General features: G+C 44.5%; 1 protein-coding gene across 1 annotated transcript in view; it reads left to right on the forward strand.

Annotated features, from left to right (window-relative positions):
• The window catches only part of PRKCE (protein kinase C epsilon), a 406,295-nt gene that overhangs the window by 342,458 nt on the left and 50,596 nt on the right, over nt 1–13,241 (forward strand). Inside the window, exon 11 of the mRNA XM_066624640.1 lies at nt 9,917–10,071. Coding sequence (XP_066480737.1) covers nt 9,917–10,071 — 155 coding nt within the window. The remainder of the gene's footprint in view (nt 1–9,916; nt 10,072–13,241) is intronic.

Consider the following 13,241-nt stretch of genomic DNA (forward strand, 5'->3'; position numbering starts at 1 on the left):
CATGAACCGGTTCAAGAGTGCATGGGTTTGAAGGATCACAGCCAAGAGGTCTTACAATTGCCTGTTCATAAATCTGTTTTGTGTTAAGGCTGCAACATCACTGCATCTCCATGTCAGGGGAAAGCTGCACCTGTTGAAAGGACTGCCTGCTATGCAATCAAAGAAGATACCTACTCTATTTGTACAACAGATGGATCATGTCTCTAATTAGAGGTCTCTTACCAGATATTTTCATAGGGAAGGTGTTACTGTGGGGCAGTAAGGGGTGCACACTGCATTTGCTCCTTTGCTCCAAATTTTCTTCCTAAAGCTGATTATCTTTAGAGAAAGAGCTATCGGGCTTGTGTCTCATGTACACCTAAGGGTGATGGAGGGGCAGTCATGGAGTCCTTCTCATACTTGTTTCTTTATGTCAGAGCTGCATTGCAGTTGCATTGGCGCTAGAAAATTTGTTAGGATTGGGCTGTTATTGTTGTGATGAACTGCCCTGGATGCCCTTCGGGGAAATTTTATTTATAAAATAAATATAAATAAATTAATTGTACCACTTTCTATTCATTACAGAAAAAGAACTTGACCCAAAGATGCCATGTTTGGTCGCTGCCCTCCTATGTTGTTTGTAAAGTAGTAGGTTCAACCTTCAACAAGCGCAAGGGCTTTAAAACAAGCTATATAAATGCCTCACATTATGGGTGTGCCTGAAAGTTATTTAGGCATCTGATCAAATCTGACATTTGACATAACAATGCTTATGATGCTCAGTGGTCAGTAGATGTTTCCTCGAATGGTTGGGTGATATCTGGAGAGATCTTGTGAATGTTTCTCCCACCTGTTATCTGACGTAGTTCTGTCCATTCTACCGCTTCTTTTTGCTGCATGTGTAGCCCATGTATTTGTTGGGGGGGGGGGAGGAAATCCCTAATTCAAATCTTGCCTCAAATGTGAATTCATTAGGGGCGGAGCCGAATTGATTGCAGTGAACCCATGTGCAGAACTGGGTCTTCTACCAGTTCTACCAGCATGGGAGTGGGGTTAGTTCAGTGATCTTCAACCTTTTTCATATCATGGCACACTGACAAGGTACTAAAATTGGCAAGGCACACCATCAGTTCTTTGACAATTGACAAGGCACACCCTGCTGTTGATGGGGGGCTCATATCCCCTACTCATAAATGACCCTCCCCTAAGCTCCTGTGGCACACCCGCAGACCATTCACAGCACATCAGTGTGCCATGGCGCAGTGGTTGAAAATGGCTGGGTTAGTTTACAGTGCAGCATGAACTGGCAGAAGGAGTGGGGAGATAAATTGTTTTCCCATGTGTTGTTCCCCACAAACTCCATTTTAAAGCCATTTTTCTCTCAATGGATATCAAATGGGAGCTAATGGTTGGGAGATATCGGGGGATCAGTTGATCCACAACCAAAAGTAATCCCTGTCAAGAGCAAAACTGCTTCAGAGGGAGAAAATAGTGCTGGAGAAGGGTTCTGCTCCTCTGTGTTGCACCCCCATGGCATGGTTTAAATTGGCCTCCTTCTTGTTTTATAGGGAAATAGTAGATCCAAGGTGATCATGTCCAGTTGCATCCTTAGGAAAGCCTGACACAGAGTGTTCTTCAGTGTGGGGATAAAAATACTGAGCTCTTACAGGGCTGTTGAAAGGATAGTTGAGATAATGTTTATGAACTTTTGAAGTCCTATAGGAATGCTGGATGTAGTTAAATTATTACTAGATTGTGGGTCTTGAAATAAAAATGAGCTTTATGTAGCATGCCAAAATGAAGAGGCATTTGTATAAACTTGAAAGCGAATGAGTTGTGTAGTTTTGTCGCCTTGATTGACAGCAGCCCCCAAGATGGAGGCAAGGCAACTCGGAATATGGGTTTGTTGTCATTCAGACCCTTCTCTTGTTTGCATTTAATATTGTGTACTGAGTCCAGTGTCTCTGTGCAATTTCAATCAGAAGCAGGAAATGTTTATTCAAGCCCTAATGGGTGGGACAGTTGCTGCAGTTTTCAGTAATTTTAAACAAACTGTTTGAGCATCCTGTTTAAATAGAGTTAAGTAATCACAGTTTTATGGTGGCTGGGAAAGAATTTCATACACCCGTAATTCTGAATAAGATATCTTCTTACAAGACCATAATACATTTGCCTAGCTTCAGTAAACTTCCCTGTTGAGTTTTGCATCCAAAGTGTATCTTGCCATTTCATAGATGAGTCTCTTGGAGAAGCACATCAGTTGTATCTTAAAGTATCGAGGTCACAAACTGGTGGGCTCTAGCAGTGGGAACCAGCTGCCTTACTGCCTTTCACTGCCTTACTGTGAAAAGAATTGTTGAATCGGTCTCTGCTGCACATCATCACCATCACTGCAAATCGTCAAAGAGTGGTACTGCAGAGAAAGTGGCACATAGGGCCAGTAGCATTCCATCTGGTACTATGACACTCCAAACCCAGGCCTCCAAAATGCTAGCCTAAGTAACATTTTGCTGAGCTCCTCTCAGACCACCTGACCATGCTTATTCACTGAGCTGTTTATCTAGAGACTTTAGCTTGATTCCCCACCTGGTTCCTGGTCTGACGGACTGCCTGGTTGGTAGCTAGCTGCTCCTCTCCAGATTGTCCCAACATAACATTACTTATTACATACCTACTCTTGAAGCTTGATGCTTATGAATTGGTTTAAAGCAAAGCAACAGTATGCTTTGGGTCCAGGATACTTAGGGAACCTTCTCCTTCCATAGCAACATGCTTGTACTCTGCATTTGTGATGACACGTTCTGTTCTGCATCCCATTGCCACCAAAGATTCATTTGGCAGGTGCTCAGGACATGACCTTTTCAGGGGTGGCTGTTACCCTGCACATCCCTGATCTTGTCTGATCTTGGAAGCTAAGCAGCGTCAGGCCTGATTAGTCCTTGGATGGGAGACCTCTTGGGAATACCAGGTGCTGTAGGCTTATACCATAGTCTTTCGAGACTGAAGGTTGCCAACCATTTCCCAGTTTTAGAATTCCCTTCCATGTGATGTCCAACTGACCCAGATGCTGTTTGCATTTAGGCAAGCAGTAAAATCAGTTCTGCTTTGTTTAGCTTTCTTCTGAGCTTCTTTTGTTAGCCATTTGTTTTATCTACTGCTGATGTTCTACCTTGTGTTTTATTTATTATGTTTCTGTTGCTGAAGTTGTACTGGATTGTTTTATTGTGAATTGTCATCTGCAAACTGTCTTGATAGTCTCTTGAATGGAACCAAAAGGTGACACACAAATCTGCTAAACGCACAAACAGTAGTGACGTATACTAGCAGAGATAAATTCTGTGCCTAAGAAACAAGATGGCATCTCACCCACCTGAGTGAGGCAGGCAGTGACCAAAAACCAGGCTGATCCACTTGTGATGCTCCTCCAGCTCTGATATTTCCTCCTGAAAGAGGTTTACCTGTTGTCTTCTTGTTGAGATGTTTTACTGTTGCTTCTTTTTTTTAAATGTATTTTATTGTACTCTGCTCTGAGAGCTTTAGTTAAGAGCATCTAATACAGTGACTCCCATCCCTTACCTAAAGGTAAGGAACCCACTGAGTTGTGGGTCAACTCACATTATGTGGGGTGGTAACTCAGCAATGATGTGGCAATGGCATTTCTGGATTCGCACAGACCATGATGACTAAGAAAAAAGTGGGTTGGGGACTAACTGTTTGTGGTGATGGCGAGAACCTGAGTTTTACGGTGTCTCTAGCTGCCGTTGCAGATGGGTAAGTTCTCAAACCCTTTTTTTACTTAGTGGCAGTCATAGCATGAACCCAGAAGAGCCATCAACACTGCCAAAACAATTGAATCTTCCTCCCCCTTAAGGGCGAAAAAGTTGTTTCCCACTGTCCTGGAGGGTCATGACCTGCAGGCTGGGAAACAGGGATCTGATAAATATCAAATGTAATGAAATTCCAGCACAAGCCTAGGCATGTCTACTCATAAGTAAGGCCCATTGAGTTCAGTGGAAACTCCTCCCATGTAACTGTGTCTAAGATTGCAGCCTACATTGAACTACAATGCTCCAGATAGGGTTGGAAAGTTGCAATGCAGAGTTCAAGCTACTGACTCCAGTGTATTCTGTTGGCTTGAATGAGGTGGCTGTTGAGTAGGCAGTGTGTGACCTCCAGCCTTCCTGGGCTTCCATTCTGAAGCTTTCAGAAATACTTTCTATTTCCTGAACAATTGCAATATGTTTTAGCCTTTGGAGAAATAATGTAACTTACTGGAATAGTTTCCAAGGTGGGGGGGGGGGAGGAATTATTGACACAGTGAACTTAGTTTGAGGACTTGTTGGAATCAGGAAAAAAATCCTTCACACCCATTTATATGAGAAACATAAAACAAGGGAAAAAGGCTCCTTGGAGAATGCTGATAAGTCTTATCAGCTGTGAATTCTAGTTGTGGAGGGGTGTGTGTATCGTGCCTTTCCTGATTTGGGGGCTTTGAACCACGTGCGAAGGGAGCTCCTCGAGACTAGGGCCAGAAGTGACAATGTTGCTTGCCTGACACACAGCACGGATACACGTCTCTGATTTGATTCATGGTGTGATTTATTTCTGCTTTGTGGCATTTCAGCCTAATCAAGCTGTCTTCAGCTGCCGGACAAGCCGTCCAGCTCTCAATGGTTCATGGAGAGCAGGGCGAGATTGTCCTCCGGGTCTCTAGCAATGGCCACACATGTCTCCTCGCTCGCTGCAAAGCATGTTTTTCATCACATGGTAATCTAATATAGTGTCATTGAACTGACAAAAGTGGAAAAATAAAGAAGAGGTGGTTTAAGTGTTGTTAGGCTATAGAATGAAAAAAAAGTATTCTCTAAATAGTATTCTAGTAAAAAGTAAGGAAAAAAGTATTCTCTAAATAGACAAACTGTGAACATTTCTCACTGAAAACAATTCCTCAAAGATGTTACCTTTAACCTAGAATTTACATGAAGTTCCATTGATGGCATCTTTTTGTGTATAAACAATGACTGGTTAGTTAGTGGGCAGTGCTGGACCAAGACAAAATAAATTGGAATGCATACGTATCTCTCTTCATACGAAGAGGTTGGCTGCCACCCCTGCCTTCTCATTAGAGTGTCAGTTCTGTTCTTGATGGTTTACATTTAGCCTGGAATGAAGGACAATGAACTCCATACCTTCTTGCAAGCAAAAAGATGTATTGTACCCTAAGGAGGTTGCAACCGCTCTAGTATGGGGAGGGGTAGCCATAGCTTAGTGGTTGAGTGCGTGCTCTCCCTGAAGAATGACCCGGGTTCAATCACTTATGAAGCACCAAGTAGACTGGGAGAAGTATTCTGGATCCTGCTCCCTTCCCTTGTACATAAAGGAGCAAACCACACAGCCATCCTGCTCCACACCCTTTGCAATGAATGGCAGTGATGCAGCCTGGGACCCCAGAAGGGCGTGGTGAAGGGAGGCTGCAGTCTGTGCTGCTGGTATATAAAGGGAAGGGGAGCTCATTTGCCCAACCACTCTCCCCTCACTTCTATGGAGGATGCATGGATAGAGGTGGCACCTGGGGGGCTGAGGGGGTGCAGGGATATGCTGCCTCAGATGTTGGGTCATTTTGGGCTGGCCCTACTGGTACTTGTGCCTGTTTTCACAAGCTCTCATACATTCTGGTTTGTTTGCACTTTAAAATTGTTCTTGGTTATTTCTGGACTTCATGCCTATCACATCTAAGCAGCATGTTTGGGGAGCACCATAACCCCCAAGCAGTCCTGGGAACTCCTGAATGACATAAGCCGAAATAAGTGGAAAGATCACAAACAAAATTGCTGGAGACTAATCCGCATTTGGCATCTGTACAGCAAAAGCAAGGAAAGTTTCCCTGTAATGTAATCTTGATAAGTAACGGTAATTAAAGGTTTTTAAGAAACCTATTTTTGTTTTGTGAGTGTGCAAGCCAAAACCTGGAGGTCTGAAAAACCATTAATATATGACTAGTGGGCTTCCTTCAGCTTGGCAGGTCACAGATTGTGGAGGGTCTGATTCGCAGTGATTAACTGAACTGTTCTGCTGTTAAAGAAGAGTAAGGCAAGCGTAAGGCAAGTGATGGAGGTGTGCTCAGACCGTGAAAAAGGACAGGACAGGCAGAGGGCTTTGGAAGGAGATGCTAAGGACCTTGACAAGAAACTGGCAAATGCATGATCCAGTCCAGGGAAGTGGGGTAGAATGATGAAAGGAGGTTTAAGAAGACGGTGCAAGTGGAAAAGGTCAAAGGTGGGAGCCTGCAAGGGGAAGACTGACTAAGAGCAAATGGACAGAGAGGAGATGTTTAGGAATTACATAGAGAAGAACCTGAATGAGATGTGAAATCACTTCCATCATTGGCCCTGGAGCGCTTGGGCATTCTTTCTGTACACAGCACATACAGGCAGCTCTGATCTGGAGGTGGGGGGAAGAGGGCTTTAATCACCACAATCACACACACTCCACATGTGTACTATAGTATTTGTCCTGGAGAACAGGCTTGCAGTGAAACCAATGAACACAAAAGGGTCTGGTCTGTTCTGGCTTGGGAATATAGCAGGATGGCAGGCTATCTGGGGAATAGCTGTGACTCCATGGCAGTATGCCTACTTTGCCTGCAGAAAGTCCCAGGTTCAATTCCTGGCAGCATCTCCAAGAAGGGCAGAGATCAATTTCTGTCTGAAAACCTGTAGAGCTGCTGCCAGTCTGTGTTGACAATACTGCCCTTGATGACCGAATGGACCGATTCAGCATGAGGCAGCTTCCTATGGAAAGCACCACTGCAGTCTCAGTTTAGCTCACTGTATGGGTATTTACAGGATTTTTTAAAACTTAAGTGTAATCACAACTTGCTTGACCCAAAGAAGGCTAAATTTCACCCCATGATTTTAAAACCCCAGTTAAATCTTTGGCAGTAGGCCTTTATAAAGCATCCGTCTCATCAGTGGAGTGTATGGTTCTGTGTCTTTGACTCCCATCTATTCTGGCTGGCTATATTCACCTTCCCCTCCCCCTCTTCAGCATTCTTCCTGGCTAACTTGAGGTTGGCCCTAATCCATCTTGTGGGTGGGGGGGGGGCTCTCTGGTGTGTTCACTGTTGAGGCCTTCCCACTTAGAAAGGAAGTCCTGTTCACTTCTGTTAAATGCTGAGTCCATGACCTTGTGGCCCTGATTCTGTGTACAGAGGGAAATACATGGAGTAATTCACAAAGAGAGTGGGAGGCCCTTACATGTCCAGGGCTCTGGACTGTATCCTTGCACGTCAATCCAGCACTTAGGTGAGGTTCATCCTTTTAATCCTTGGCTTTCAGTGGAGCCAGGAGGCTTCCACAACTCCCTCTCTGTTTCCAGTGCTAGCTCCTGAATGTTCTTCAGTGTGCTATAGAAAATAAAACAGGCCTGTTCTTGAACTGAGCATGTATTTTGGTCAGAATGCCTCCTTCAATTGATTTAAAGGTGAAGGAAAGTCTCAAAGCCATTTGTGAAAACTAGCTGGCTGCTTGAAACTCAGGTGCAGAATTGTAGCTGTAGAAACAACAGAAGATGTGGGTTGGGGGGAGTGTCAGCAAGTGGAACACCTTCACGCATGGCCTGTTAGAAAGACACTTGTTTAGTCAGAGATCAAAAATATTTTAAGTGTTCACCTAAAAAGCATGGATTCAGCAAACACGTGTCATACAGGTTCACTTGCCTAGGATCTGGTATCAGCCCCTTGTTGAGAAGAGATGTGTTGGTAAAGGCTTTACATAATGTGATAATGACCTTCAGTCCCTCCTTTGTTTTCCTTCTTTGTCCTTGACCTCTCCTCAATAACTCCCAGATTGTTCAGTAGACTGATTGCAAAGGAAGAATCCAGAAGGACCCTCAGGCACATGCATAGTTACATGAACAGCAGGGAAGGGAAAGGCTTGGCTATGGACACAGAATAGGGGATTACTTGATCCAGAACATCAAGTTTTGATCACCTAAGGAAGCTACAAGCCTTTTTCAGAAGTGCTTCTACAAGTTTTGGAAAGGGGATTATATCTGTTAGATCTGCTCCCAACATCACCATCCCCTGCAGGCACGGTCCACATGCTCAGCACAACATCTGAATGGAGTGTCACCGGTGTACAGCTGTACACATGTAAGTCCTTTGTACAACCTGGAACACCTGTACAACCTTATTTTTAGTTATGTGCAACTGTTTTCAGACATCATACAAAGCACACAGAAATCAGATACAGGACCTTTAGGACATTCAAGGCTCGGCTAACAAATGTACTCTTGCTCCCTACTCCTTGCATTCAGTACACCCATAGAGGCAGTCTGAAAAGGGCTAATAGCCAAATATACAGCTATGATACGAAGGAGATGCAGGACATATGGCAGCCATCTGAAAAGTACTAATGTAGCTTCTCCAGCCAAGCAAACCATTCATACAAGATTCCACACAGGGCTGTTTACAGATCCTGGCAGACTCACTTAAATGTGAATTTTCAGCTGATATGTCAAATAGGTTTGTCACATGACACCAGTGATGGCCAGAACAAAGCAAGCAGTAAGTGTACAAAATGGTAAGCAAGTACAGATAGTCTGAAAGCAAACTGGTCCTTCCTCAGGCAACAAGATGCTCACACAGAGGAACCAGGCCAGAGTCCACAGCTGGAAAGAACCAAGAGGAATCCTATTGGCCTTTTCTCCTTATGTTATGTAATAGCCCAATCCTATCCCCCACCAGTCCATAGCATGCAGCTGCACCAATGAAGTCACTGTGGAGGGTTAGGGGCGACCAGATAGCCAGTGGGACATAAGTAAACAACTTTTTTACTTATGTCCTAGTAGGCGAACTGGTCATCCATGGTCTCTGCAGATCAGCACCTATAGGCACAGCACCTTTAGTGTACCTCCATGGAGAGAAAGGGGGTGATTGGGATGGGAAAGGGAGATAGGATCCTGCAAACTCTGCTGCTGCCAGGATCTACTCCCCTCCTCTAACCTGCCCCCAGTTCCTTCCCCAGACCACCCTGATCCTCCCCCAAATCACCCACAGCCTGCCCCCACTGCCACCTTTCCTGTTCCTGCTCAGCCTGGGTCGACCATTCGCAGGCATGCAGTGCCTCTGGCCATTTGCACTGGTGGCTCTGGCGCATCTAATAGTGGTGTGCCTTTTGTACCATTGTAAATGGATGGCAGCGAATCACAAGATCTGCTGCCTCAAATGGGAGGTAGGGGTGGGGCATTAACTAGAAACTGCAGTTGCTGCCTTTGACTGACTGCTGTGGTGGTGCCCAAGTGCAGCATAGGGCAGGCCAGCAGCTCCTTCTCTTGCACAGCAGCCTAGAGCAGGCACCTGGGTTTGTTTGCCAAAGTCCCTGGTTTGAGATCCCCAGCAGTACATTTCTATCCCTGCTAAACATCAAAGGCTTACCAGATATGGGGGAGGGGGCAATTTTAGGTGTTTTTCTCATGTCCAGAGGCTATTTTGGTGCTAAACTGAATGCACCATCAACATTCTGGAAAATCTGGATAAGTCTGTAGGTGGGTCAGTTTGTGATGTGATTCAAACAAATACTTTTGGCTTATGGCTCTCTGTTTGCCTGGAGGGGAGGATAATGTGTGGCTAATGTCAGGAATTTTATGTCAAAGTTCCTTGGGTATTGTACCTCTTGTAAATTTTCCTCTAAAAAAAATTCAATAAAGTGTAATAATTTTAAGCAATGCCTTGCCACTTTGGCTTCAGCAGTTGTCCATTCTTCATTATCAAAGTCTGTGCATTCAATGGTCATCTTTCCTTCATGCAGAAATTACCAGTTTTGTTCCTTCCGTTTCTGGATGCAAATCCTTGCCTTCTAATCTGCCACGTACATACAGCATGTCTTTGTGCAACCCAAAGAAATCAGCTAAATGGCACTATTTTCCTGAATTGCAGGACCGCCTCTTCTTCGTCATGGAATATGTCAATGGAGGAGACCTGATGTTTCAGATTCAACGTTCACGGAAATTTGACGAGCCTCGCTCCCGCTTCTATGCAGCAGAGGTCACATCAGCACTCATGTTTCTCCACCAACATGGCGTCATCTATAGGTACTTTCTCTCTGGGTTGGAAATAAAGAATTCTTGAGGCTTTCCGTCCGATTTTGGCTGAAATCCCTGTCTCTTAGCAACTGGATTGGCTGTTTGTCTCTGCTTGCTTACATAGAACTTTTTTTCTCCTTTCTTTTTTTTTGGGGGGGGGGGGAGGCAGAAGACTGTTTATCATTCCAAATGTTAACATCTGAATAGTCTCTGCAGTCATCGCCAGCTGTGGGTGCCAGTTTTGTATTATAAGACAAGCAAAGCTTTTTTTCCAAGGCTTGGCACACTGTGACCCAGAATTGACTTTGGTTGCAGAGCAGTGTGATCACTTCAACGTTCTCCTTCTGCCATAGATTTCCTCTCCGCTTCAAACTCCCTGCCACTTCCTGAGTTTGTTTGTCCAAGTTGTCTCCAGTCTGACAGAGCTGGGATAATCATTTTGCGAGACTTTGTACATGATGCCCTTTCCTCTTGACTGCGAGGGCGAAGGCTTCGCCATGAACAGGAAGCCAGTTTTTTTGCAGACAGTTTTGCCCCTCGAAGCTCCCAGATCACCATCCGAACAATAACAAGACCAATTTGCTAATCTTTCTGTCCAAAGTCCATTTGTGCATTTTTTTTTGTTATGCTGTGAAGAATGCATCAAGGGATAAATATTTATTATTAGAAACAAGGAACTACTTGAGGAATTTTCACCTACTATCTCTGTGTTTATTGAGGCCTTTATCTTGTCGTTTCACCCTTCCTCTCCTTCTTGAAAAAAAAATTGGCAGCGTTTCAGCACTTCAGAGAAATCTTGGCAGGAGCATACAGAATGAACTGCAGTTAGGGAAGTTGGCTGTAGGGTCATTTCTCTTTCATGAAGAAGGGCGCAGCCACAAAGCACTATTCACACTTCATGTGGCAAAGGAGTTTGCCACTCATACACCACTAAGCGTTCAAAGTGGCAAGCTCCAGAAAGTTCAAAGCAGAAATAAGGCATGTTTGCAGTTTCTGTTCTTTGAATGTGGTTGTGTCTTAATGGTAAGCCACTCTGGTTTCTTTTGGATGAAGAATGTGTGGCTGTGTTAAAAAATAAATAAGTGAGCACCCAGGAGTGCGCTGTGAATGTTGCTTCTGAGCTTGCATCCCTTCTTTGTGGACAAACATGCATTTCCACTTTGCCCTTCACAGCGCTTGCTGCATATAACAGCATACATGTGGCAGACTCCCTTGCTGAGTGCCCTTCGAGTGTTTGCTGTTCAGAAAAGGAGAGGTGTAGGCAAGTCTCCTCTCCCACTTCTCTGGATTGCAGTTAAGGTCTTTGACTCTATTCAGAGGATTTTAGTGTGATTGTCAAGTGTAACTTTTCATAGCCTTAAAAAAAAAAAAAAAAAAAAAAAGGAAAAGCAGCCATGTTTTCATATTTTTCCTCCACCTAGAGCAGGGGTGTCCAAAGTTTTTGGCAGGAGGGCCACATCAGCTCTCTGACACTGTGTCGGGGGCCAGGGGAAAAAAGAATTAATTTACATTTAAAATTTGAATAAATTTACATAAGTTTACATAAATGAATATATTAAAGATGAACTTATATGAATGAATGAAGGTCTTGCAATAGTTCAATGCCTATAAAAGGCCTTGTACAAAGCAAGGCTGGCCTTTCCTTTGCTGCCGCTGCTGCGTCACAGGTGTGAAAGAGCAAGCAGTGAAGGGAGCTCTCATCCCACAGCTCACACAAGAGGTCAAACAGTCGCCCTCACGCTGAGAGAAGTTGCGTTGGGCCAGTGCAGGCTTCAACAAATCTCCGGAGGGCCAGAGGCTCGTTGGAGACTGGGGGCTCCGAGGGCCGCATTGAGAGGCCTTGAGGGCCGCAAGTGGCCCCCGGGCCGGGGTTTCGGCACCCCTGACCTAGAGAAACGCAATTATGGGTGATTTTGAGCAGAGAAAAAACCCAAGGGAAGGGATTATTCAGCCTCCCTCCCCACATAATGCACTAACCAAAGTTCCAACCTGATGTAGCCGCTTTTTATTTTTGAGAAGTTGGTTGAAAATTGACATAATGTACAGTTTGGCTATCAGATTAGAATCTAAAACCACAGACCAAAATACCATTTAACAGTACTTTGCCTTCATTTTGGGGCCCTGCTGGCCATTCAGGTTTCCTTAACCATGTCATTAATTAATCAAGTTTTAAAAAATAATGACACTGATAATGTCAGAATGAAAAACTTAATTGGCCAGTTTAACAGCCCTATCCTGTGCTTTCCATCCCCCACTGATGCAGACATGCCAAAATAGCTCATGCTGCATCCTATTGGAGGGACGTCTGGGAGAGACATTCGTTCCCTTACAGGCGATGGGCAGCCCAGTCCTGAGCTGACCGGTGCCCAAGGCTGCAGTGGCTCTGAAATGGCTGCTGCTGCATCCCATGACTGTTTGGGCAGCTGTGGATGGCTTCTGATGCCTCCTCCTCCCCTCAGTAACGGAAGTGGCTACTCGACTCTGCGCCGGCTAATAGCTGGTGCAGTGTAAAAAAGCCCTGTGTTGGCCTATTTTTTGAGGCCTGATATGTCGCAATTTTTTTTCTCACATAAAATGCAGTAACACAAGCAACAGAAACACGTACTATTTTTTCATTTATTTAAAAAAATCTACTTACATAAATTAATAAAAGTGGATTTCTTGAAAATGCTTCTGTGCCACCTTTCAGTCCCATCAAAGGAAATACCAAGGCTGCTCACAACACATTCCAAAATTGTCACATAATAAGCATCAAGTAATACAATCAACAGTCAAAATTAAAAACTTTGAAGGCTTTTTAGGGGTGCTTTGCCTTTGATCAGACAAAGGTAGGGTTCTCAGTCACATGGGAAGGACCCTCTTTGTGTCTAGCTGTAAGCACAAAGATGGCATTCAGAAGATGTTTAGGGAAAGGGGCTTTCCTGCATTCTCCAGGAAAGGGCTTAAATCTCAGCCAAATGTACCTCCCAGGGTAGCTCCAGTAATGCATACTGCCCTGTGTTCATTGACAAGAAGGCAGGATTCTGAGTTTGTGAAACCACATGACAAAGCACAGTAAAGGAATTTTCTACTCAGCAGAGGCAGCAGCAGCAGATCTAGAGGTGGCACCGGGTGGTGGACAGGTCACACTGCCCCTGTGAACATATGAAACTGCCTTCCACCTAGTCAAATCCTTGGCT

Source organism: Tiliqua scincoides, chromosome 1 (assembly GCF_035046505.1).
Source record: "Tiliqua scincoides isolate rTilSci1 chromosome 1, rTilSci1.hap2, whole genome shotgun sequence".
NCBI classification, from domain to species: Eukaryota; Metazoa; Chordata; class Lepidosauria; order Squamata; family Scincidae; genus Tiliqua; species Tiliqua scincoides.